At 39.3% G+C, this 26,451-nt stretch overlaps 4 protein-coding genes across 4 annotated transcripts; 3 read left to right on the top strand and 1 right to left on the bottom strand.

Annotated features, from left to right (window-relative positions):
- Positions 1-1,740: 1,740 nt before the first annotated feature.
- LOC140369743 (extracellular calcium-sensing receptor-like) lies at positions 1,741-6,666 on the bottom strand. Its single transcript, XM_072456970.1, has 8 exons — positions 6,608-6,666; positions 6,121-6,415; positions 5,123-5,412; positions 4,600-4,895; positions 3,636-3,838; positions 3,321-3,542; positions 3,119-3,242; positions 1,741-2,636 (listed from the first exon to the last, which is right to left on the bottom strand). Exons 1-8 carry the CDS (start codon positions 6,664-6,666, stop codon positions 1,741-1,743), a joined length of 2,385 nt encoding a protein of 794 aa, XP_072313071.1.
- A 4,841-nt stretch (positions 6,667-11,507) lies between these two features.
- LOC140369759 (extracellular calcium-sensing receptor-like) lies at positions 11,508-15,419 on the top strand. Its single transcript, XM_072456971.1, has 9 exons — positions 11,508-11,692; positions 11,794-12,088; positions 12,159-12,245; positions 12,327-12,596; positions 12,920-13,123; positions 13,205-13,480; positions 13,550-13,777; positions 13,861-13,984; positions 14,509-15,419. Exons 1-9 carry the CDS (start codon positions 11,508-11,510, stop codon positions 15,417-15,419), a joined length of 2,580 nt encoding a protein of 859 aa, XP_072313072.1.
- Positions 15,420-16,688: 1,269 nt separating this feature from the next.
- On the top strand, positions 16,689-21,045 carry LOC140369775 (extracellular calcium-sensing receptor-like). Its single transcript, XM_072456972.1, has 8 exons — positions 16,689-16,921; positions 17,007-17,301; positions 17,382-17,468; positions 18,223-18,492; positions 18,838-19,113; positions 19,537-19,764; positions 19,826-19,949; positions 20,126-21,045. The coding sequence occupies exons 1-8, from the start codon at positions 16,689-16,691 to the stop codon at positions 21,043-21,045; spliced, it is 2,433 nt and encodes an 810-aa protein (XP_072313073.1).
- Positions 21,046-21,380: 335 nt separating this feature from the next.
- Positions 21,381-25,177, top strand: LOC140369791 (extracellular calcium-sensing receptor-like). Its single transcript, XM_072456973.1, has 8 exons — positions 21,381-21,580; positions 21,739-22,033; positions 22,289-22,375; positions 22,462-22,731; positions 23,302-23,577; positions 23,669-23,893; positions 23,963-24,086; positions 24,255-25,177. Exons 1-8 carry the CDS (start codon positions 21,414-21,416, stop codon positions 25,175-25,177), a joined length of 2,367 nt encoding a protein of 788 aa, XP_072313074.1. The 5' UTR covers positions 21,381-21,413.
- Positions 25,178-26,451: the final 1,274 nt, after the last annotated feature.

Raw genomic sequence — 26,451 nt, forward strand, 5'->3', positions numbered from 1 at the left:
AATCTTATTGAGGCACCAACTTTCTGTTATAAAATTGCTTTACCACCACCATGTTGTTGTTTTTTGTACAATACACAGTTTTCAAAATGTCCACAATTGTGTCCGGGTCCTCACTTTCCTCATTACGAGGCTCCCCTCCCAAGTGATCTAGCATAGAAATAGCCTTTTCTTTGTCCAAGAGGTGTCTGCCCTTAAGACAAGCCAATCCTCAAGACGACAGTTATCTGGTGAGTCTTGACGGCCATAGAACTTGGGACACTTTCGTTCTCGTGGACTATACAGTTTGATTCACCCTGGGGTTTACAGCAGGGGGATCATCCATAGTCCATCCAAGCTACTGATTTTCAACTTGTAAAGTTCTTAATTGGTCCTGGATTCCATGCAACTGAACTTCAACAGTAGTCATTGTGATAAAAAACACTAAACAGTCTGGGGACTTCTCTGTTGGCTTGACTGTAGATAGGGAGCAGTAGGTCTCTCCAATCTTCTGTGCAGATTGCTTTTTTATATGGTCATGTATAAATTATAGTTAATTAAAAAGAAAAAAAAACACCACACACTGACTGCTCAATCCTGCCAACAACGCCAAATGTAACACTGGTTAAGTGTTCAGGAAGTTCAAGTATGCTTTAATAACAAAGCAAGTCTGTCAGTGTGGGTCAAACAGCCTTAAGGCAGCTTTTATTTACAACAAGAGATAGGTTTGATTGAGAATTGGTGAGGTTCCACTCTGAGCTGGGGAGGGAGAGGCATGCTACAAGTGACAAACAAACAAGATTAAAGCAAACAAATCCATCTCCATAACAGAAAACACCCAACAAGTGCCACCATCACCAAAAACTATAAATAAAATCATCCACTAAAGTGCGCCCCAATCCTCCCCAGCAACCTCAGGACCGACACCAATTACAGAACTATTAAATACAGATTAAAAAGCTATATAAAACAGTATAAAACACACTAAATCAAAACGGTATAAAAACGGCAACCAGCACTGAGCCTTTAAAAACACTGGACTGTTGAGACCCAGACACCACCATGTGCTCAGGGCTGCTCAGGAAGAGGAAGTGAAACACTTTACTCCTGACCTTTACGGTCAGTCATGTGACTTACTCACATGACTGAGACCACCCGGCCACAATAAGTCTACGATGAAAAAGGCCAGCCATTGTAGTAATGCAGAGCTTATCAATGTGCAGGGCGCGCCCGTCTGGAGTCTCATTACGTGTGACAGACGTGTTTTGAGCAATCGATAAAAAAATAAAACGTGCCAACAGAGGGTTCATCTCTAAATACAGAGAGCAGCAGAGGAGTGGGTCAGTCTGTGCCCCTCACACACGTTTGCATCTGTCTCTCCTTTATCTCTCTTCTGTCTCTCCTCTGTCCCGTTAGACCCACTTTAGTTTCTTTCAACAATTTTTCACAGGGTCTTCACTCAAAATTAGAGCTCACTGAGTTCTAATTGATGCCACTCACAGGTATATTCGTCCTTGTGTATTACTCGATTTTTGCAATTTCACGGGCCCCGAATACAATTTTAATGAATCCTAAAAATACCTAAAAATGATAATAAGTGTGTAATAATAATATTATGAAAAGTTGTGTTATAATAAGTATAGTCAAATTAGGTTTAGGTTTTTGGGCGAAATAAAAAGTGAGATACACACAAGACTTTCTGTCTTTAAAACTTTATTGTACATATTGCTGACAAATTATTTACAGTTATTTGCATATTGGTAACTATTTACTCATTAAATATTTCTTTGTGTTCTTCTCTGGCTTGAATAGAATAATGTAACATCTAGGGAGAAAAAGACAAAAAAACAATCCAAAACTGGAAGCCAGAATAGCAAATATCTCCACGGCAACCGTAAACTTTCCTGGAGAGCTGACATAAGCTGGGATGAAAGTGATCCAGACTGCACAGAAGATCAACATGCTGAAGGTGATGAGTTTGGCTTCATTAAAGTTATCAGGAAGTTTACGCGCCAAGAACGCCAACACAAAACACAACAGAGCCAACAGGCCTATGTATCCAAGAACTGCCCAGAAACCTATAGGTGAACCTAAAGCACATTCTAATATGATCCTGTCTTTGTACGTGGTTAAGTTATTTATGGGAAAAGGCGGATTCACAACTAACCAAATTATACAAATCAAAACTTGTATTAGCGTGAATGAGGCAACTGTCAGTCGTTGCTGTGAAGGCCCGAACCATTTCATAACATTACTGCCTGGAAGTGTGGCTCTGAAGGCTATCAACACCACTATCGTCTTCCCCAGAACGCAAGAGATACAGAGGACAAAGGTGATGCCGAACGCAGTGTGGCGCAGCATGCAGGACCACTCAGAGGGAGTCCCAATAAAAGTCAGTGAGCATAAAAAGCATAGAGTGAGTGAGAGAAGCAGCCAAAAGCTTAATTCTGAGTTGTTGGCTTTAACTATTGGGGTGTTCCTATGCTGGAAGAACACTGTGGCTGTGAGGATAGCCAAGCAAGCTCCGCCCACTGAGAACACGATCAGGATGATGCCCAGGTTCTCGCTAAAAGACAAGAACTCCACTGATTTGGGTAAACAGGAATCTCTTTTGAGGTTTGGCCAGGATTCCTCTGGACAGTGATGGCAATTAGGTGAATCTAAAACAGAAAGATTGTGTTATTATTATATGTGAAAGTGCTGTTTAGGTACCAATTTATAATTACAACACCTAATTTGATTTAATAAAGCATGAACAAAGATATACATAAAATATGTTTTTAAATATCAATTCTGTGATTAACTGACATCAGATGTTAATGCTAAATGTTTTAGTTCAAAAGTATTTGGAGCAAAAATAATTAAGCAACCCTTTTGGTTTCCAGGGTAGAAATGTCAGTCAGCTTGCTTTTCCATTAGGATGGAATCTACTGAGCATTAAAAAAAGTACATTTGTTGTAAAAACATGTAATATAATATATTATCCTTAGATAAAAATGAAAAATTATTGTGAGGTCAACATATTTGACCTTGTTTATTCAAAATCTGGATTTTCCTTTCATCAAAAGTTCTAATTGTCATATCATCTTAATAAATAAACAACTAATGTTAAATAAAATAGTAAATGTCTTTGTGTCATTACCTGTAATGTTGCTTATTTCACCTTCAGGACATGCGATGCAGTCATAGCAACAGATAGGTTTGCCTTTGTGGAGAACTTTACGGGTTCCAGGGACACAACTCTGACTGCACACTGACATTGGAACCTGCAGGAACAAATATGATTACTTTTTTAATAGAAACACTCCAAACAAATCTCTTTGCTTTCCGCATGCACCACTTACCTGTGTGGTCCCTTGCATCCATTGCAAGACCTTCTGAATCCTAAACTCCTGGCCCTTTGGTTGAGACGCATCAAAATGCCCAACTGTCACCAGCCGAACAGGGCCTTGGTCAGTTGTTTGCCAGTTCACCAGCTCATATGTGGCCACTGGATCCCCATTGGCATCAAACGACACTGTGTACCCATTCAGAGAAAAATTTACTTTCTTAAGCTGCGCAAATACCTGAAAAACAAACGGAGAAATTCAAAACCTACAACTAAACCTATTTGCCAGATAAGAATAATAAAGACTTATTCAACTTAACTTGTGACTGACCTGTGTGGACTGCAGAGGTATAAAAGGGTGTGGCTGACAGGTGGTATTCTGTGGGCAGACTGCGCTGTGAATGGCATATGCAACAGCATACACAGCCTTGTAGACCATGTTAGTGATGCGCAGCTGGGACGTGTCTGTGTATGGGTTCTGAATATTCACCAAGTCTTCACTCCCATCACACACCGTATCATCTGGGCGAGCATCTAAAACACAATACATTTACTATACTTATATCAAAGGTCTCAAAGGAGGTCGTCTTAACTTGAAAATGCGCAGTCCAGTCTCAAAACTCAAAAGGGAAATAGTCTCACTTAAGTCAGCAGGTTTGAGGAAGTTTGGATTTTGTCCGTACTTACACTTGAAGTCAGATTTCTATGTAAAGCTTGATAAATGAGACCCATGGTTTGGGCTACCGGAAGCATGTCCCAGTTCTTAAAGCTGTCAAAGAAACTAGAATTTATACTGCACAAGGAGTTAACCCTGAAACCTGTTTATAGTTTCGGGTTTGTAATTGCTTTATTGTGTTCTTCGTTGGACTCACTCTGAATACTGTTAAATATCTGATTAGTGTTCGACTGGGTTGTCCGTTAGTCCACAATTTCTGTTTAGGATAGTTTTTCATCTCAATACTGTTTTTTCAAAACCCTCTCAAACCATCTCAACTCACCACCTCTACACTTCACTCTTTCACCCACAGCCTCAAGGACTCAGATTGATGTTTTTTTTCCTCCTCTAATACTTCAACTTGAAACCAACAAATCCCAATCCGGATTAAAACGGTCATTTGTAAAATGTTTAAAAAAAAGATTTGGACATGACCATGAAACTTTTTTTATAATAGACGTAGCACCTCAATGTGTTTCGGCATGACTTGAAATTGAAATGATTTGTGAACCTTGGTGGTAACACAGATCAATTTATACTTGTGTTGGTGTCTATTACTGCCGTGTATGAATGTTCTCACTTGTTGGCATCCTGCACTTGAACGCCTCCTCCCAGAACTCGCTCAGCAGTGGAGAGGCACTCACTGTGATGAAGGGCAGGTCTAATAAGAACGTCTCCAGACCTGGGATCACAGACTGTTGGATGCCTAGTCCCAGAGCGCTCACACAGGAGCTGAAGCGGAGCAGGTCGGGGTCTGTCACCCAGGCCTCACTGCCCACCCACTGCCGGTATGGAACAGGCTCCTGACACAGCTCCTGCAGCAGAATCCGCATGTCTCCAGACGCTGCGAAGGCCACAACTACTGTCGCAGTGGAACTAGAGGATTGTAAAATTAAGATGATGTATAAAGAGGCAGTTGTATAGAGTTGTGAAGTGTCATTGTAAGGAACACATGGGATTTCTTTGAGAATGGCTGCTTTGTACATTGTCATTGTGATTTCCACTTGCATTTGAAATTGTGATGAAAATATATTTGAATTTTATGCAAATACTAATTTTAGGAGGTAAAAATAAAAAGAACATTCTAATCGGTTGCACCATACCTGCGTATGACTTGTGCCACTTTCTGGATTTGGCTGTGAGAGTACTTTCTATAGAAAGCCTCAGAGTATTCCACACAGATGCCCTCCCTCTGTGCTGCCGACAAGAAAGATGCCATGCCATTGTTCCCATAGTCGGAGTCTGAATAGACGGTGCCTATCCAGGTCCATCCGAACTGTTTGACCAGTCTGACCAGAGCATCAGCCTGGAACTTGTCACTGGGAATTGTCCGGAAGAAGCTGGGATACTGCTGTTTGTCAGACAGGCAGGCACACGTGGCAAAGTGACTGACCTGGAAAGGTATAATGTGTTATAAAAGCATGTGATTTAGAGTTGAACTTAAAATGAGACTTTTGCATGAAATCAAATCATATCACATGATGTCAAAAATAGAAACAGAAATCATAATTAAAACAATCTTCTTTTTTTGCTCTCAGCGAATGATGGAACAAGCTTAAAATTGTATGAGCTCCATTGCTGGGATTCAGATTACATCACAACATTCTATAGGGCAGTAATATTTCATATAGTTGGAGGCAACTGAAATAAATATGGTTAAAATGACCATTTTTCTTATGTTATAGTGAGTTCTAGGGTCTAGTCACTAATAGAAATAATCAGGTTCAATATTTGTGAATTCATCTTTAGGATATTTAATGACAAAATACAATGTAACAGGAAAATCTGTCTCTTGCCCCACCATGTGGCTAGAGGACATCATAACATTCTAGAATCTGAAAACACCCAATTGAGACTATTATGAATGATCTAAATTGTTTATGATTTTACTGAGAAATATACGTACTTATTACTTATAAGTATACTTACTTATTACTTATACTTACTTACTAAGAAAGTATAAGTAATATACTTATTATATTCTCTTAGATTATACTTATAATAGTATAATCTAAGAGTATATAATGAGATTTAAAAACAAAACTAAATGTATAGGCCTACATTGTTCATCATTTGTCCTGACTGAAATATGAATACAAACTTGAGGTATGTTGAATGGCCCTACGACTCGGGACATGCTGATAGACGGCGTGGAGCCAGATTCCCCCACAATGCCCATCACCATCCCGGACTGAGAGCAGCGCTGGTCTGGGTGGTACTCTGGGGCATGTCCGTTGACGAGCTGGAAGGCCGCCTGCACAGCTACAGGCACAGACGCACAGGAGTCGTGGATCTGGTACCCCAGGGTTACTCCAGGCAACAGGACAGAACTGTTGTTGATCTCTGCGATAGCAAAGGTCATGGCTCGGGCAAAACGCAGCTCACGGTAATCGACACTGTAAGAATACACAGAAGGGTCTAGTCAGATCAGTAACAAGCATGGTTACACGTTTTTAAAATATCCAAAGCATAAAAATAATTTTACTACATTTTTAAGATTTCTGCATACAACTCAACATCAATACATAATTCCCCATGCGTCTTGCACATAAACTCATCAGACATAAAAAAGTAGAGGGTAATTTCACCTTCCTGAGCACCGCAGCGGTTCAGGCTTTCTTGTATAGTTGTGAATGACAGTGTGCATGTTGTAGTGTATAGAAAAAACTCCTCCAATGATGTAGTCCCCCTCCATGGAGAATGCCGGGGCCCGTGCCGAGCCCGTTGCCGTACATACGACAGAGGCTTCCTGGTCTGTGGTAGTGATATTCAGAGAGTGGGGAGACGGCACATCAAACAGAAACAGAGTCAAACTCAGGACAATAGCACTAAAGCTCATTTTGACAGAAGCTGCTGCATATGGGAAGACCTATGTTTATATAGAGTTTATGAAAACACATCCCTCCTCTTCTGATTCACCTCACAGTTTGTCTGGCTCATTATCATAATACTGCACAGTACTTTTTACAGTACTTTTCCACAGTAGTGTCACTGTGCATTCAACAAAGACTTGAGACGTTCCTATTGTTTTTTCATTTGTATCAAGGGAAATATGGAAGTAACAATGCATTGTTGACTGGTTGTGCACATGAACATTGAACATTTTCTACAAATCAACCTATTTTTTATCCTATTTTAGCAGCATGACACTATTCGAATTCTCCATATAAATTATCAGAATTCCCACTTAACCGGTTAATGCCAAAACAACTGCCAATACAAAGGAAGTGTCGGGTGGGGTGGAATAAAGAGTTTGTTCACACTTAATTAAAATTGTGAGTATCCATGGTAAAAGCTTTTTTATTAACAGTGTACAAATTGCAATTAAGATTAAGTGTCTGTTATTGTTCACAAATGTATTGTTAGATCATCGCGTTTTCAGGTATCATTACAACAAGGAGGAAATTATGGTTTAATCACCGATTACAGTTCTATTGCAGTATGAGATCTATGTTGACCTGAACAAGGAACTATACCTTCCTCCACCACTTCTGGAACCATCATTTAAAAAAAATATAATCTTGTTACGATTGCGGAACACTCCAGGAAAAACAGGATTATAAAAGACAAAAGGAGCCACAAAAAAAAAAATGTAACGGACAAAGATGAGACAAAAATTGCCAATCCCAGCTCAGAGTTGTGAATAAAATAGAGAGTAATTTTGAGTATTTTTTGCGTATTGATGTGTAAATGTCCTCTGAACTTTTTTCGTCTGTGTTATGGTTTATCCCACAAATGCACCAGTGATCAGGGGAAAGTTACCAGAGGCTTCCTCGTCCTCCACTCCAGTCAAAGAAGCAGATCACGTTTCCTATCTGACAAACAGTCAAAGAAAAGGGTGTTTTCAAATGACTAAACATCATTGCGTTGTTTTACTCATTGTAAACTGGTCTAGTCCAGTAATGTTTTCAAAAGCCAAATTCATTTTAGTGCAATCAAAATATTATTACTTGAGCAAATCCCCTCAATTATACTGTTAGAAATGATTTGTGGATTTGTGCTACGGTTTCAAGAAGAAATATGCTTTTCTTCAGGTATTTTGAATAACTTACTTACATAGATTAGGATTTCCCCTTTTGTTCATTGAAAACAGCTATATTGATCTAAAACATCTAAGTAATACAGGTCCACTGATAGGTGGGTAGGTGAAAACAGATTTTGTGAACACTCGAATGCAGGACAATTACTAAACATGCATGAATTCAATTCAATTCAATTCAATTTATTTTTGTAATGCCCAAAATCACAACAACAGTTGCCTCTGAGGGCAAAATCAAGGAATCAATACAAATCAATACAAATACTGAGTAGGCTCATGTTGAGGGAACACATAATAACTAGATAATGTGCTATGGCTGAAGCCATTGCGAGTGTCTACATTCTTGTGTAAAAGTACTACATGTATGTAGTAAAGACTTTATTCTTGTCACGCTCGAGCCATGGAATGGAATGCTCATTCCATGGAATGCTCGAGTCTATTGTTCTTCCCCTGGGGGCGCGGCGCCGGGCCGTGTGGATCCACGCGGCAAGTTCCATTTTATTCAAGTTCGGGCCAAGCCGATCGCGTCTATGTCCCCATGTGTGACTTTCATCGATATTAAGGGGGTCAAAAATGCCCGAGTATGAACATGAATAATAGGAATAATAGGAACTACAATCTTTGCAATGGCTGAAGCCATTGCGGTGACTGCAGAAAGTTTGGAAAAAGATGGACTGAAAAGTATTCAAAGTATGTACATTTTGGAATTGTTGTGAAAATATTTTTAAAGCTGCTTGAAAATTACTGAAAAGAAAAAGCTCAAAACTGTTTGAAATGTGTTTAATTTTGAAATCCTCAAACATCATTTGGAAGTAGTTTATATTTTAAAATCCCTATAAAGTTCTTTGTAAGTGGTTTTATTTATAAAAACCCTACGACAGAGTTTAACAATGGTTTTAATCTTGAAAACCCAAATTTGTTGTTTTTCTGTGTTTTTATTTTGAAGGTAGTAATCCCTGTTCTTCTACTGTATTACTGCAAGAGCCTATAGTAGACTGGAACCCCCAAAACCTTAATTTGACAGTGTTTTTATAGTTAAAACCCAAATGCGTAGTTTTGCCATGCTTTTATTTTGAAGGAAGTACTCCATGTACTTTTACTGCGTCACTACAATAGCCCATAGAAGCACTCTGAGGGACTGGAACCCCCAAAACCTCATTTGACAGTGTTTTCATTGTGAAAACCACAATTTGCAGTTTTGCCGTGTTTTTATTTTGAGGGTGGTATTCCGTGTATTCTACTGCATCACTGCAATAGTCCGTAGTAGTTGTGAAAGTGTTGAAAGTGTTTTGAAGTGTGGAAAGTTGAACATTTGTTGAAAACTTTGATAAGACTCACATAGGGGGAAAAAGTACAAATACTTTGAAATACTTCAAAAAGTACACATGTCAAAATTAGTAGAAGGCATTAGAAAACTGAGAAGCTTTGAAACATACATGAAAATATTTGAACTATTTGAAAAATTGCCACCTTTGAAAACAAAATTACTGAAAGTACTGCAAGTACGGTCGCCATCGCCACCACAGACATTGTCTGACTCCATCGCCACCACAGACATTGTCTGACTCCATCGCCACCACAGACATGTCTGACTCCATCGCCACCACAGACATTGTCTGACTCCATCGCCACCACAGACATGTCTGACTCCATCGCCACCACAGACATTGTTGATTCATTTCTCCCTGTGGCCCTCAGAGGCAGCTGTTGTTGTGAATTTGGGCCTTACAAAAATAAATTGATTTGATTTGATTTGCAAGTCTGTAAAAGTACTGCATGTGTATACAAGTACTGCAAGTGTGTAAGAGTAAAAAAATGTGTAAGTACTAGTTTTGTCCCATTGTAAAGAAAAAGTACAAATACTTCTTTGAAATACTTCAAAAAGTACAGAAATTACACATGTCAAAAGTGATAGATGGCATTAGACAACTGAGAAGCTTTGAAACATTTGAAAATATTTGAAATATTTGAAAAATTGCGACCTCTGAAAACTTTACTACTGAAGGTATTGCAAGTGTGTAAAAGTACTGCATGTGTATACAAGTATTGCAAGTGTGTAAGAGTAAAAAAAAATGTGTAAGTACTAGTTTCGTAAATGCTGCAACTGTTGAAAGTGTTTGTAACTTTGGAAACTTTAAAAAATATTTGAAAAAATTGAAAATCCCATTGTAAAGAAAAAGTACAAATGCTTCTTTGAAATACTTCAAAAAGTACAAGAAGTACACATGTCAAAAGTAATGGATGGCATTAAACAACTGAGAAGCTTTGAAACATTTAAAAATATTTGAAATATTTGAAAAGTTGCAACCTCTGAAAACTTTACTACTGAAGGTATTGCAAGTGTGTAAAAGTACTGCATTTGTATACAAGTACTGCAATTACTAATTTTGTAAATGCTGCAACTGTTGAAAGTGTTTAAGTTTTGAAACTTTAAAAATATTTGAAAAACTTGAATTTTAAAAATGTCCCCAGGTAAGTCAATTGGAACTTATTGGGAACACGGGATTCCCATCGGAAAGCATTTGAAAAACTGTTGTTTGAAAATGTTTGAAACATTTGAAAAGCTGCAGAAACATCTGCAATCACCCAGAAAGGCCCGTCGCAACAGCGCCGCGTTGTTCAAAAAAGAGAAAACATGAAACTCTTCATCTTTGGCCTAGGCACATGACACTTGGGACAGTGATAGAGCGACCTCTGACGAGTCAAACGCACCTGACAGCATCGCTCTATGATAAACAGGAAGTCAGCCATGTTGAATCAAAGTGGCACCGCCACGTTTGACTTTCTTTTTTCAAAATCAAACTTGTCCTAGGTTTTTTGTTTGATCGAGCTCAGAACAACACTTTTTGCATCTAGAGACATTGAACATTAATACAAATCCAAGAAAATTTATTTTTTTGTGATTGAACACAATGCCCCATTCATTTTGATGGGGAAAAATACTGATTATTTTGCAAATACTGCAAAAAGTGCAAGTTGTACAAATGTCAAAAGCAATAACCCCCCTAAGACAGTGAAAGCGATCGTAAAGAGGTATAACTTGTTGAAATCGGTGAAAGTGTTAAGGAGTTGAAACGCATCCAAAATCAGGAAAATCCTGGAAAAATACAAGAACATATAGCGTCTGCTTTATGACATAAGCAGACACTCAATGATAATAACATGCTTAAATTATCATGTCTGTTTTACATAGCATGTCTCCTGAAAGATTGAATTGCTTGCTAGTTAGAATTTAATATGTAGGTTCTTTTAGCTTATGTCTGACTGGTCAAAATGTGCAGTTCCCTGGATGCCAGTTTCATCATAATGTCCGGCCCACAAATTGTGATTACAGATGGAGATGACGCAATAAAGAATATAAATATCAAACTAAATCATGCTTAAAGACTTTAAGAGCCCCTGCAGGAGGAGTAATGTGGGCATATTGTTTCTACATTAATCTGACTGTTATGTTCTCCTGCTTTTGTGTCACTTCTTATTGTTTTCCATCATGTAAACTAAGAAGGAAGTTTCACCTCAATGGTGTGCACAGGTCTGGTGATGTCATTCTGGGTGGATTGTTTGAAGTCCACTACACTTCAGTCTTTCCTGAGCTAAGATTTACCTCTGAGCCACAACAACTCACCTGCCAAGGGTAAGTTAATATATGTTTTTCTTTCAAATCAATTGTTTGAATGAAAGAAAAAGGGTGGTCCTCATGATGATGTTAAAAGCAATTGCTAAACTTTTCTTCAGCTTTGACCTTCCAGGATTCCGACATGCAATGACAATGGCTTTTGCAATAGAAGAAATCAACCGGAATCCCGATTTGCTTCCCAACGTAACTCTTGGCTACAGTCTGTATGATAACTGCGCCACACTTGTCATTGGATTCAGCGCTGCTCTGACGATGGCCAGTGGGAAGGAGGAACAGTTTCTGCTCAAAGATGATTGTACCGGGACAAATTCTGTGCTTGGCATCGTGGGTGATTCCTTTTCAACATTTTCTATCGCTACTTCGGATGTCATAGGATTATTCAGGTTGCCCTTAGTGAGTATTGAAAGATTATGTGTAATGATCTGTTCATTTCCTCAGTTAAATTCATACTTGTTGTTTGCAGGTAAGCTATTTTGCCACCTGTTCCTGTCTAAGCAATCGGCAAAAGTTTCCCTCATTTTTTAGAACAATTCCCAGTGATGCGTTTCAGGTTAGTAAATGTACTTATATATTACGCACACATTTTTATGTTTAGGTCCTCATTGGGTTATTTTTGTTGTTTTGTTTTCAGGTCCGAGCTATGATTCAGATTCTAAAGCGTTTTGGGTGGCGTTGGGCAGGACTCCTGGTCAGTGATGATGACTATGGCCTTCATGTGGCCAGATCGTTTCCGTCAGACTTAGCTCAGGCCGATGGGGGCTGCCTGGCTTATACAGAGGTCTTACCGTGGGGCAAAAACCAGGCAGAGCTTAACCGGATTGTACATGTTATGAAGGAATCCACTGCTCGTGTGGTTATTGTGTTTGCACATCAAATCCACATGATCCAACTCATGAAAGAGGTTTGCAATCTTTTAAAGAACATACAGTCAAATGTGTTTTTATTTCTAATACATTAGTTTAGTACAGCTGTATTTTGTCAATTATTCCTATTATATTTTCTCGTTTTAATGATTTAGATGTACTTCCAAATATTTCTAATGCACTTATGATGTAAACGTACATTCAATTACTAGTACTACAGCTTCTTACTAATTCTACTTTACTAATGCACCGCTGTGTAAATCTAAAATTACATTACATTGAAGTCATTTGAAAAATATAGCATTATAACATTCTAGTGTCACATTTACATTTTTCAGTGCAATAAACATTTTCCCTTCAGGTGATGGTACAGGATGTGACTGGTCTGCAGTGGATTGCCAGTGAAGCCTGGACAACAGCGACTGTGTTACAAACGCCACAGTTTATGCCATATTTGGGAGGAACACTGGGCATTGCCATACGCAGAGGTGAAATACCAGGACTAGGAGATTTTTTGTTGAAACTTCAGCCATACATTTTTGATGATAACACTGAAAATAACATGGTATTCTTCTTTGCATTCTCTATTTGTCACACTGGATTAGTAATTACTGGATTCAAGTAAATAGGAGAATGTGTTTTGCAGATGATACAATTTTGGGAGCACATATTTAAGTGTAAGTTTGCCCCGGTCGCTGCAGAGTGGAGAGAAGGTGGAGGAGCTTTGTGCACTGGACATGAAGATCTACACAACATAGACACAGAGTTCCTGGATGTGTCCAACCTCAGACCAGAGTATAATATCTACAAGGCTGTGTATGCTTTAGCTCATGCTCTGGACCGACTGCTGCGCTGTGAACCAGGGAGAGGGCCTTTCTCTGGGAGCAGCTGTGCCACGCTGCACACACTGGAGCCATGGCAGGTGCTGGATTCAGATACAGAAAAATATGTTTAAAATTGATCAGGTTGAATTAATTTGTGTTGTTTTCAGCTCATCTATTACTTGGAAAACATTAATTTTACCACATCCTTTGGCGACGAAGTGTCTTTTGATGAGAATGGTGATGCTTTACCTCTGTATGATGTTATGAACTGGATTGTGCTTCCAAATGGACACATAACAGTTCAAAATGTGGGTGTGGTTAAAAGGACGTCCTTCAAGGGAGAAGAAATGGCACTTGATGAGGACAAAATCTTCTGGAATTTTTGGCCCAAAGGGGTAATTGGAAAAATCAGTGATCAAATATTTTGTTCAACACCTACATTTACAGATGTAACATTTAAGAAATATGTTTTTCACAGCCACCAGTGTCTGTGTGCAGTGTGAGCTGTCCTAAAGGTTCTCGCATGGCCCAAAAGAAAGGAAAGCCTGTCTGCTGTTTTGACTGCATCCCGTGCTCCGATGGGGAAATTAGCAATATCACAGGTGTGAGATAGTTTCATTTTTCATTATCGACATGTTTTTCCTATATGTAAAAGAACATGGATACAGAAGCATTACTTGAGCATTATAGTATTAAAGAAAATATATTGGCAGTATTAAAATAACACGAACAGAAGTCAACAGAACCATACTCACAATGTTCAAAATACTGATGAAGCTTATGAGGCATCATTCACACACTATGCTTATCTTACTTTACTCAAAAAACAGTCCCTTAAACTTCCTCTTTGATAGGTGTCAGTATCCCCATGTTGACTTATTAAGGACGTCATCGCTTTGATAGTACTTGGAGCTATTGACGTACCCAGAGCCAACAAAGAATATAAAACAATGCTGTGTGAATCGCTATGAGCTATCGTTGTTACTTTTAGGATTTCCAGTGTTTCCTCCTCCTTTATGTTAATTATTAGGGGGATGAAAAGCGCTTTATAAATACAGTTTTATATGATTTAATCTATTTCAAGCAAAATATAAATACAAATTAACAATAGTTTTTATTTTCCCAGACTCCATGGAGTGCCACGTGTGTCCAGAGGACTTCTGGTCCAGTCCTACTCGTGACCAGTGTATTCCTAAGAAAACAGAGTTCCTGTCCTACCATGAGCCTCTGGGGATCTGCCTGACCACAGCTTCACTGCTGGGGGCATTTATTTGTGCTGTTGTCTTTGGCATTTTCACATATCACCGCAGCACACCAGTGGTCAGAGCCAATAATTCAGAAATGAGCTTCCTGCTCCTGGTGTCACTCAAACTGTGTTTTTTGTGCTCACTGCTGTTCATCGGACGTCCCAGACTGTGGACATGCCAGTTGAGACATGCAGCATTTGGGATCAGCTTTGTGCTGTGTGTCTCGTGTATTCTGGTGAAAACCATGGTGGTGCTGGCTGTGTTCAAGGCCTCAAAACCAGGAGGTGGCGCCACCTTGAAGTGGTTTGGTGCATTACAGCAGAGAGGGACTGTTGTTGCTCTTACGTCTGTCCAAGCTGTCATCTGCATTGCATGGCTTGTTTCAGCCTCACCAACTCCTCATAAAAACATAAAATATCATAATGACAAAATAGTTTATGAATGTGTAGTTGGCTCAACTATGGGGTTTGCTGTTCTTCTTGGCTACATTGGTTTATTGGCTTTATTGAGCTTCATGTTAGCTTTTCTGGCCAGGAATCTCCCTGATAATTTCAATGAGGCCAAGCTCATCACTTTCAGCATGTTAATCTTCTGTGCTGTGTGGGTGGCCTTTGTCCCTGCTTATGTCAACTCTCCAGGTAAATATGCAGATGCAGTGGAGGTGTTTGCCATCCTGGCCTCAAGCTTTGGCCTCTTGGTGGCGCTGTTTGGACCCAAATGTTATATAATTCTATTAAGACCAGAGAGAAACACAAAGAAGGCCATCATGGGTCGTGGAATCAATAAGTGAATGTCTGTTCCTATACAGCAATGTTAAAGGACAAATAGTACACATTATTTGCATTGTAATTGGCCTTTATTAAACATGCTCTTGTGTACCTTTATTTTGGCATTTCATGTTTTAGAAAGTTTGGATTTCTTCTGTTTCTCCTGGGACAGAGTTTTGGCAGAATTACACATAGTTTAATTAAGATAAAGATTTTTCATCACATTTTCATCTGGTAAGATAAGATAAGATAAACCTTTAATATCCACGCAAGGGGAAATTTTGTTGTTACAACGCAGTAGAACAGGAGGAAAGACAGATTATAGGAAGTTTCAAAAACACACCCTTAATAGAACTCTTATGAACAAAAAAAAAAAAAAAAAAAAAAAAAACTCTTATCAACAAAACTCCTCTCCTATCTTAATAGGGGATGGAGGGGGGGAAATAAAATAAAATAAAATAGATAATAAAAATACAGAATAAAGATAAAAATCAGATAATAATAATAAAATGATGATAATAGAATAAAATAAAAATAGAATAAAATAAAGTAAAAACCACTTCCTGGTCAAAGCTAGCAGTTGTGTTGATCGTGAATAGACGGGTCAAATTCACAGAACGAGCTTACGATGATTATGGACTTAAAAACAGCAGAAAAGGTTCTCAGAGCATCGTCACAGATCGAGAAAACATCAGTTATCCAGGAGATTCAGAATGGAGTGTTTTTGATGCTTGGAGGGGAGAGGATTTTATAACCAGGATTCATCAAACTAGTGTGAATGCAGCTAAATCCTTCTCTTGGTGTTAGAACATGGTTAAAAGCTCATAAAATGAATTTAGCATAATATGTGTTCTTTAAACTTAAACTGTCTTCATTCTGTAAGTTTCAATCCATCTTTTAGCAATTTGCGCTATTACCATAAAATATTGTACGTTTCATTTGGAGAAAGCCCAATTATTGTTTTTTAATCACAATGCATTTCTAACACCTGCAAAACTACTACTATAAATGTATTTGTCTACATAATTTAATTTGAAAATTATTATTTTCTTTAACTTAAAAAATAATGATTCCGTACTTAGATGCTCTAATAGTTTGGGGAATTCAAAACGGGACATTGTGGTTGTATTCTAAATGTGTTGTTTATAATTCTGTACATCATACCCTTTTGCTGCGGCCAATGCCCTTGTGGGTGGTAACTTAATATTATCAGAACGAATATTTTAAAATGTGCCTATAAAATAAGCACGTTCTCTCTTAAACTGAGCGGAGAGATTATGTGGAGCAGAATGATGCATTTTCTTAGAATATATTTGGTTTTACAAATTCTAGGCATTCTATTATTCTTTGTCCTGTATTTATCTGAAACAACCGCACCTTCATGTAAATTATGGAGGAAGTTTGAGCTCAACAGCTTACACAAGGCTGGAGATGTGATTCTGGGGGGGCTTTTTGAGGTCCACTACAGCTCGTTATTTCCTGAGTGGATATTTACTTCAGAGCCACAAGAGCTAAGCTGCAGTGGGTAAGAGAATCTACACAACAAGAATGTCTGATTGCAATTGTTTGTTTTTTACATCTATTGATTTTTGTTATTTATCGATTTCCAGCTTTGACCCTTTGGGCTTCCGACATGCAATGACAATGGCTTTTGCTGTTGAAGAGATAAACAACAGCACGCAGCTCCTTCCAAACCTGACTCTGGGCTACAGTCTGTACGATAACTGTGCCACGCTGGATATTAGCTTCAGCGCAGCTCTGTCTATGGCCAGTGTGCACACAGAGAGCTTTGTGCTCCAGGAAAACTGTGTAGGGATTCCTCCTGTCATTGGTATTGTGGGGGATCCATTCTCCACATTTTCTATTGCGATATCAAATGTTCTGGGTTTATTTCGACTGCCAATTGTAAGTAATTGAAACGAATAAAAGTGTGGTATTTGTTAGATCGTTGGTGTACTTTTTAATAAATGTTCCCTCTGCTTTAGGTAAGTTATTTTGCCACGTGCTCTTGTTTGAGTGACCGGCAACAATTTCCTTCCTTTTTCCGGACAATTCCAAGCGACGATTTTCAGGTGTTTAAGCTGCATGTGCACAGCGTGAATAGTCCATATTTATTGATATTATTTTTAAAGACATACCATTAAGAAAGTATATCTCTCTTATAAAAAAAACAACAACACAAAATCCCTATTTAATTAATATTTTATTAATCAACATTCAATTCAAGTGCACAGTATTCGATTAGACAAATAAATTTGATTTAAAAAAGACATGTTCATTTATACATATATCCAATATATACTGATGCATTTTCTATGAAGGGTTAAGAATGTCTTACACTATGTAACTGTTCATAAATATTAGACTAGATTTTATAGAGCATTATGCAAATTATTTTCAACATTAACATCCCAATTGATTTTAAAGCTATTTGTCTAAGACATAAAACGCTTGCAATGGAAGCAATAGATCTTTGGAATGTGTTTTAGCAGCAGGAAAAAATAGGTGTTAGAAAGATAAAGAAGACAGCACAATGAACCGACTGTCAAGGACTGGGATCGAATAACGATGGAAATATATCAAATGGAAAAATAAAAACTTTGCGTTTAAATTTGAATATGGACATATTTACTTATCATTGGTATAAATGGGACAGATATGCCAAGTAACACATGCTGTAACTAATCCAGATGATTTAGCTGCTCTTCTGTTTTGTGGTTTCCTTTCTACCAATGTTCTCTTTGCGTCAGTACGTCTCTGTTGTTTCCCCTGAATATCTTCTGAGCCATTTACTTACATTTTCCCCCACATTTTGTTCTCATTTAGGTTCATGCAGTGATCCAAATTCTGAAACATTTTGCTTGGTCGTGGGTGGGTCTTCTGGTCAGTGATGATGACTACGGTCTCCATGTAGCAAGATCTTTCCGGACAGACTTCGCTCAGACTGGCAAAGGGTGTCTGGCTTACACTGAGGTCCTGCCCTGGGGCAATGACCAGAACATTTACAGTAGAATAGTCAATGTGATCAAAGACTCGTCGGCCAAAGTTGTCATCGTGTTTGCCCATCAACTGCACATGATTCAACTCATGACAGAGGTTTGACTGAGTAAATTATTAGTTTTCTTTTGCGGCTACAGTCAAATAAGACATGTTTCTGTTGAAATGAATTTGGCAGGTGGTTAAGCAGAATGTAAAAGGCTTGCAGTGGATTTCTAGTGAAGCTTGGACATGTGTTGAGGGACTTCACACTCCTGAATTCATGCCGTATTTGTCTGGCACGTTGGGGATTGCCATCCGTCGAGGCGAGATGCCAGGATTCCAAAACTTTCTGCTAAGCATAAATCCAAAACAAAATGCTGAAGGAAAGGGAATGGTAAAAGTGTATTCTATTAAATGTGTAGGGTCTCCAATAATCTTCATATTTTTTCCGCTTGCTTTAAGATTCATCAGTTTTGGGAGCACACATTTGAGTGTAAGTTTGCCCCAGCTCCTGCAGAGTGGAGAGACGCTGGAGGAGCTTTGTGCACTGGACATGAAGATCTACAGAACATTGACACTGAGTTCCTGGATGTGTCCAACCTCAGACCAGAGTATAATATTTACAAAGCTGTGTATGCTTTAGCTCATGCTCTCGATGACCTGCTGCGCTGTGAACCAGGGAGAGGGCCTTTCTCCGGGAACAGCTGTGCCACGCTGCACACACTGGAGCCATGGCAGGTGGGCGGTACCAGAAATGATGTCCCCTTTTAGCTAAAATATACTCAAATCAAAGGCACCCGGGTTAATTTCATTGAAGAGGCATACATGCTCTATTATTAAATGAGAGACAACGCATTAGATTTACACTTGATATTATGCATCCATGACACGCCATCTACTTCTACATGGAATAGTCTAAACCTGATGGCCAGCCTGATGCCACAAACTCTTAACCACACACCACACTGTAAAGGAGCTAACATTAGAAGCAACGCAAACTATTCTAAACACAATAAGTTTGATATTTATGTAACTGCAGAGGACAAAAATACTTAGGCTTAGACAACCTGGGCACAGTCCCACTGGCCTGAAAGACAGAAGTTAAAACAACTGCACACATAGTCATTACTACTTACTTACTACTGTATTTCTATTTCACAGCTGCTGTATTATCTGGAAAAGGTTTACTTTACAACACAATTTGGGGATGAGGTATCATTTGATAAGACTGGGGATGCTCTGCCCATATATGATGTCCTGAACTGGCAGTGGCTCCCAAATGGACAAACAAAAGTTATAAATGTGGGTGAATTCAAGAAATCAGCCTTCCAAGAGGAAAATATTTTACTCTATGAGCATAAGATCTTGTGGAACTTGCAGTTTAAAGAGGTTGGTTTGAGCTTTTAAACATTTGCATTTATACATCTGAAAATATGATCTATTCTTCAAGCCTCCTCAGTCAGTGTGCAGTGAGAGCTGTCCTGCAGGAACCCGCATGGCCAGACAGAAAGGTCAGCCTGTGTGCTGTTTTGACTGTATCCTCTGCTCTGAGGGCACCATCAGCAACACCACAGGTCAGACGCCCTTCACAACAGCATTAGTATTGCAACTTAGGAAATAGACATTCTGAAACCTTGATAAGATGCACATTGTATGAAGTTACAATTTCAATTTCATTAAAGAGTAATAATGAACTATATCACAAGAGTGGGAAAAATTCATGATGAATGTCTCAATGTTTCTTCGACAGACTCCATGGAGTGCCACGTGTGTCCAGAGGACTTCTGGTCCAGTCCTACTCGTGACCAGTGTATTCCTAAGAAAACAGAGTTCCTGTCCTACCATGAGCCTCTGGGGATCTGCCTGACCACAGCTTCACTGCTGGGGGCATTTATTTGTGCTGTTGTCTTTGGCATTTTCACATATCACCGCAGCACACCAGTGGTCAGAGCCAATAATTCAGAAATGAGCTTCCTGCTCCTGGTGTCACTCAAACTGTGTTTTTTGTGCTCACTGCTGTTCATCGGACGTCCCAGACTGTGGACATGCCAGTTGAGACATGCAGCATTTGGGATCAGCTTTGTGCTGTGTGTCTCGTGTATTCTGGTGAAAACCATGGTGGTGCTGGCTGTGTTCAAGGCCTCCAAACCAGGAGGTGGCGCCACCTTGAAGTGGTTTGGTGCATTACAGCAGAGAGGGACTGTTGTTGCTCTTACGTCCGTCCAAGCTGTCATCTGCATTGCATGGCTTGTTTCAGCCTCACCAACTCCTCATAAAAACATAAAATATCATAATGACAAAATAGTTTATGAATGTGTAGTTGGCTCAACTATGGGGTTTGCTGTTCTTCTTGGCTACATTGGTTTATTGGCTTTATTGAGCTTCATGTTAGCTTTTCTGGCCCGGAATCTCCCTGATAATTTCAATGAGGCCAAGCTCATCACTTTCAGCATGTTAATCTTCTGTGCTGTGTGGGTGGCCTTTGTCCCTGCTTATGTCAACTCTCCAGGTAAATATGCAGATGCAGTGGAGGTGTTTGCCATCCTGGCCTCAAGCTTTGGCCTCTTGGTGGCGCTGTTTGGACCCAAATGTTACATAATATTACTGAAACCAGAGAGAAACACAAAGAAAGGAATAATGAACCGGTTCAATATAAAACATAATAACTAACTCAAAAATGTTGGAGTAATAAAATAAGCTGCACTTATCACTTCATAACTCCATCTATTTTATTGATAAATAAAATATTAAATTCTACAAGTGTCCTAATTTGTGTTGATTATAGGATAAACTTAATTCCTGTTTTGTTTTCTGCTGGTTGTGGTGTTCATGACAAATCATAATATAGTCTTCACATTATTACTATGCAGATGATATACTGTTCAGCCCATAAAGCATGACACACCCTGATTCTGTGTATTATTTAAGCAGCAACACATCAATAGTTTTTGAAATTGCATCAGGGCATATGTTATTAGCAGATTATTGAAATGTCTTGTGTTATTTTACACACATTGTTCTTATTACTTTCTTTTGGTATGGTTACATCTTCTCTTTCTACTTGTCGGTTGAGAAAAGAGTTTATTCTCAATAGCTTGCACCAGCCTGGAGATGTGGTTCTGGGTGGACTGTTTGAGGTGCACTACACTGCCATGTTTCCAAACAGATCTTTTACCTCAGAGCCACAGCCACCTGTCTGCCTCGGGTGAGTGTTTTTTTACTGAACAATGTCTTTTTCTGCGTTGGTAATAATGTTATTTTGACAATTCTTTCATCTTTCAATAAAATGTATCACAAATGTCCCACCCCAGCACGAATTGGTCCAATACGGAAATTACTTTGACTGTTTTTGTTTGTTTTTAGCTTTGACACTTTAGGATTCAGACATGCCTCGACTATGGCTTTTACTGTAGATGAAATCAACAGAAGATCTGACTTACTTCCTAACGTGACTTTGGGATACAGCCTGTTTGACAACTGTGGAGCTCTAGTTATTGGTTTGAGCAGTGCACTGGCAGCTGCTGGTGGCCAGGAGCGACAATTTGTACTTCAGGAAAACTGCACGGCGCCGCCTCCTGTTATAGCAATAGTTGGTGACCACTACTCAACATTTTCCATCGCAATCTCTGATGTATTTGGCCTGTACAGAATGCCTATTGTAAGTCTGTTTTTGTATTACCGTGTTTTCAGTTGTTTTGTCTCATATCAGAAATCAACCAGAATTATGCACTTAATATTGTACAAGAAAAATAAGTAGGATTTAGGATTTAATTCGTTTCCAAGCCTTATCTGTTTGAACAAATCGAAAGGTTTTGTGAAACACTGTAATGTGAATTCTGTCCCATATTGGGCTTCACATTAATTCCATTTAAATACAATGTACCATAATGCTTCCCCTACTTTGAATTGACAGGTGAGTTACTTTGCCACATGCTCCTGTCTAAGTAACCGTAAAAAGTTCCCTTCGTTCTTCCGGACAATCCCCTCCGACGCTTTTCAAGTAAACCTGAAGAAATTTCTTGTTTCCGTAACATATATCCAAATGATTGATAATATGCATTGCTTTTCCCTATATTGGCTTATCAGGTGCGTAGCATGATTCAGATTTTGAAACATTTCGGCTGGACCTGGGTGGGTCTCCTGGTCAGCGATGATGACTATGGGCTGCATGTTGCCCAGTCATTTCAGTCAGACTTGCCGGAGATTGGAGGCGGATGTCTGGCTTACACTGAAACTCTGCCCTGGGACAGTTACTCGGAGGAACTGAGGCGGATTGTTCATGTAATAAAGACTTCAACAGCTCGGGTTGTCATTGCATTTGCACATGAGATCCACATGATTAACCTTTTGGAAGAGGTCAGCAGAAACCTTTGTATTCTATTGGAAATTACATTTCATTTAATTATCTTATTTTACAGCAAAAATATCTCATGTGTATTTAAAATCTGAACAGCTATTTCAGAATATAGAAACAAAACACTTTTGAGGGGCTGTTATAGCTAATTATATATTTTTCTCAATGGGAATGGTGGTTGTGTCAGCCAGTCTTGATGCCCCATCTTGCTACATCATCCCTCATTTTACAGTTTTTATGGTGGCAGTGTAAACTGAAACAGTCGATGTAATGGCTTATACTGTACATGTACTGTATGTAGGTGGTGAGACAGAATGTGACTGGTCTGCAGTGGATGGCCAGTGAAACATGGACAACAGCAACTGTGTTGCAAACTCCCAATTTCATACCATATCTTGCTGGAACAATAGGCATTGCCATCCGCAGAGGAGAAATACCAGGACTACAGGATTTTTTGTCAAACATTAAGCCTGAAGCATATTCCAACAGAAATAACATGGTAACATGCAAATATCTGCCCAGCAGTAAGCAATTGTTGTTTTAAGTAACAGTATACATTTTAATGATTTCAGGTCAGTCAGTTTTGGGAGCACACATTTCAGTGTAAGTTTGCCCCAGCTCCTGCAGAGTGGAGAGAAGGTGGAGGAGCTTTATGCACTGGACATGAAGATCTACAGAACATTGACACTGAGTTCCTGGATGTGTCCAACCTCAGACCAGAGTATAATGTGTACAAGGCTGTGTATGCTTTAGCTCATGCTCTGGACCGACTGCTGCGCTGTGAACCAGGGAGAGGGCCTTTCCCTGGGAGCAGCTGTGCCACGCTGCACACACTGGAGCCATGGCAGGTGTGAGATCTAAATAAGTTGAAGTAAAATGAACACAAATACAAAATAATTAATGGTATTATTATTTTTGATTCTGACATTCTGACTGAAGCTGGTCCATTATTTAGAAAAAGTCAACTTTTCCACCTCGTTTGGTGATCAAGTCTCTTTTGATGAAAATGGCAATGTCTTGCCAATCTATGACATCATGAACTGGAATTGGTTACCAAAGGGTCAAATCTATATTGAAAATATTGGTGAAGTAAAAATGTCATCTGTTGTGGCAGATCTCTCAATTTATGGAAACAAAATATTTTGGAATTATGAAAACAAAAAGGTAAAACTTCTGTATTGTATTATATTCATCCAATTGTTTATCCGTGATAACATGCACATTTGTACACAGCCTCCTCAGTCAGTGTGCAGTAAGAGCTGTCCTGCAGGAACCCGCATGGCCAGACAGAAAGGTCAGCCTGTGTGCTGTTTTGACTGTATCCTCTGCTCTGAGGGCACCATCAGCAACACCACAGGTCAGACGCCCTTCACAACAGCATTAGTATTGCAACTTACAACATTCTGAAACCTTGTTAAGATAAGATAAGATAATCCTTTATTGCACATTGTACAATTTAAATTTCATTAAAGATAATAATGAACTCGAAAAATTCATGATGAATGTCTCAATGTTTCTTCGACAGACTCCATGGAGTGCCACATGTGTCCAGAGGACTTCTGGTCCAGTCCTACTCGTGACCAGTGTATTCCTAAGAAAACAGAGTTCCTGTCCTACCATGAGCCTCTGGGGATCTGCCTGACCACGGCTTCACTGCTGGGGGCATTTATTTGTGCTGTTGTCTTTGGCATTTTCACATATCACCGCAGCACACCAGTGGTCAGAGCCAATAATTCAGAAATGAGCTTCCTACTCCTGGTGTCACTCAAACTGTGTTTTTTGTGCTCACTGCTGTTCATCGGACGTCCCAGACTATGGACATGCCAGTTGAGACATGCAGCATTTGGGATCAGCTTTGTGCTGTGTGTCTCGTGTATTCTGGTGAAAACCATGGTGGTGCTGGCTGTGTTCAAGGCCTCCAAACCAGGAGGTGGCGCCACCTTGAAGTGGTTTGGTGCATTACAGCAGAGAGGGACTGTTTTTATTCTAACGTGTATTCAAGCTGTCATCTGCATTGCTTGGCTGGTGACTGCTTCACCTGCTCCTCATAAAAACACTGAATATCAGAATGATAAAATTGTTTATGAATGTGTGGTTGGTTCAGCCGCATGGTTTATTGTTTTACTTGGCTACATTGGTTTATTGGCTTTATTGAGCTTCATGTTAGCTTTTCTGGCCAGGAATCTCCCTGATAATTTCAATGAGGCCAAGCTCATCACTTTCAGCATGTTAATCTTCTGTGCTGTGTGGGTGGCCTTTGTCCCTGCTTATGTCAACTCTCCAGGTAAATATGCAGATGCAGTGGAGGTGTTTGCCATCCTGGCCTCAAGCTTTGGCCTCTTGGTGGCGCTGTTTGGTCCAAAATGTTACATAATATTACTGAAACCAGAGAGAAACACAAAGAAAGGCCTTTTGAAAATCCTAAGAAAACCCCCCAAGTATCATTAAAAAGTAATGTTTTCTTTTATTAAAAAATAAATAAATGTTCTCCTACTATGTTACGTTTTTAATCAAACACACTCATCCAGGGCTATTCACTTTAAGGCCTTCCAAAGGATTTAGGCCTGTTTTTATTCTGGGTTAGTTTTGGTTCAGACCTGGTTAGTACTAGTCTACTCCTAGTTTAATTCTGGATCAGCACTGGACAGGCAATTTTGTAAAGCATTGTGTTTGTTTTTTCTCACACAAAAAAGCCCTGAACAGCCCTGCATTAATCCCTCCATGCATTTTTATCTCTCCAGGGTTGGGTTGGTCAGACAGCCCTGAATTTTCCTTTTCCGAAGGTCAAATCCCTTTGTCCTTCAAGCATGCCCAAGGTTTCCATGTCAATTGCCCAGAACTCCTTCATGTGGTGTTCAAACATATGGAACAAATATTAGATCTATCTTCCAATGTGAAGGAGCAGTGGCTGCACTCCGAGGTCCTTCTGAGTGACTGAGCTTCTCATCAAACTGCAGATAGAGTGCCCAGCTACTCTGTGAAAGCAAATGATTTTGTTTGTTCAGGACGCGGAGCTCCTGAGCATATAGAGTGAATACATTTACTGGTAAATCTGTTTTAATGTTGGTTATTTCTTTACCACTTTAAGATTGGTGACTGTTTTACAGAAAACGCTAGCTCTCTGCTAATCTTACCCACATTCCGTCCATAAACTGTCTTTTAATCTGCAGAGACGATGTTAAATCACAGATGATCATAAATCATCAGGCGACAGCCCCTGCTTGCTTCTGCGTTCAGCATTATCTTGTCCTGTTTTAGCTATGTAAAGCCACTTTTTTGTATAACATTAACTGTAAAAACAACAAAGTCTTCAAAAAAATGTTTACATCATCCTTCCATTAGTCCTCTGTAGTTTGCTCTTTCTTTCTGGTATCACTTTAGGCCCTGCCCCTTTCCTGAACTGCACCCCTGGCGGCTGACACGCACAATGTAAAAACATAATTGTATAAATACACCTGATCTTACAACAAGACCTGGATGGTATTAGTCCAGCCATGCAAAGCTATGTGGATCATATGTTTGATATTCTGTTCCTTGTTTTCTATGCCTTCTGTATTGGGCAGTCTTTCAACTTGCCAAATACAAGGACAGTTTCACCTCAACACAATGCATAAAGATGGAGATGTGGTTCTGGGTGGGCTGTTTGAAATCCACTTTTTCTCCAGCTTTCCTGACCTGACATTCACATCAAAACCACAGCAGCCCAAATGCTATGGGTGAGG

This window comes from Eucyclogobius newberryi, unplaced genomic scaffold (genome assembly GCF_026437365.1).
Source record: "Eucyclogobius newberryi isolate DKJ021-1_F unplaced genomic scaffold, fEucNew1.0.hap1 SCAF_10, whole genome shotgun sequence".
NCBI classification, from domain to species: domain Eukaryota; kingdom Metazoa; phylum Chordata; class Actinopteri; order Gobiiformes; family Gobiidae; genus Eucyclogobius; species Eucyclogobius newberryi.

Coding starts and splice junctions, on each gene's coding strand:
- LOC140369743 (XM_072456970.1), bottom strand. CDS start 6,666: ATGCACACTGTCATTCACAACTATACAAGAAAGCCTGAACCGCTGCGG. Junction 5,413..6,120: donor GGCCATTCAACATACCTCAA/GTTTGTATTCAT, acceptor ATACCTTTCCAG/GTCAGTCACTTTGCCACGTG. Junction 4,896..5,122: donor GTGGCACAAGTCATACGCAG/GTATGGTGCAAC, acceptor ACAATCCTCTAG/TTCCACTGCGACAGTAGTTG.
- LOC140369775 (XM_072456972.1), top strand. CDS start 16,689: ATGCATTTTCTTAGAATATATTTGGTTTTACAAATTCTAGGCATTCTA. Junction 17,302..17,381: donor GTTTATTTCGACTGCCAATT/GTAAGTAATTGA, acceptor CCTCTGCTTTAG/GTAAGTTATTTTGCCACGTG. Junction 18,493..18,837: donor TGATTCAACTCATGACAGAG/GTTTGACTGAGT, acceptor GCTTGCTTTAAG/ATTCATCAGTTTTGGGAGCA.
- LOC140369791 (XM_072456973.1), top strand. CDS start 21,414: ATGGTTACATCTTCTCTTTCTACTTGTCGGTTGAGAAAAGAGTTTATT. Junction 21,581..21,738: donor CAGCCACCTGTCTGCCTCGG/GTGAGTGTTTTT, acceptor GTTTGTTTTTAG/CTTTGACACTTTAGGATTCA. Junction 23,578..23,668: donor ACACACTGGAGCCATGGCAG/GTGTGAGATCTA, acceptor TTCTGACTGAAG/CTGGTCCATTATTTAGAAAA.
- LOC140369759 (XM_072456971.1), top strand. CDS start 11,508: ATGTTCTCCTGCTTTTGTGTCACTTCTTATTGTTTTCCATCATGTAAA. Junction 11,693..11,793: donor CAACAACTCACCTGCCAAGG/GTAAGTTAATAT, acceptor ACTTTTCTTCAG/CTTTGACCTTCCAGGATTCC. Junction 13,985..14,508: donor GGAAATTAGCAATATCACAG/GTGTGAGATAGT, acceptor TTATTTTCCCAG/ACTCCATGGAGTGCCACGTG.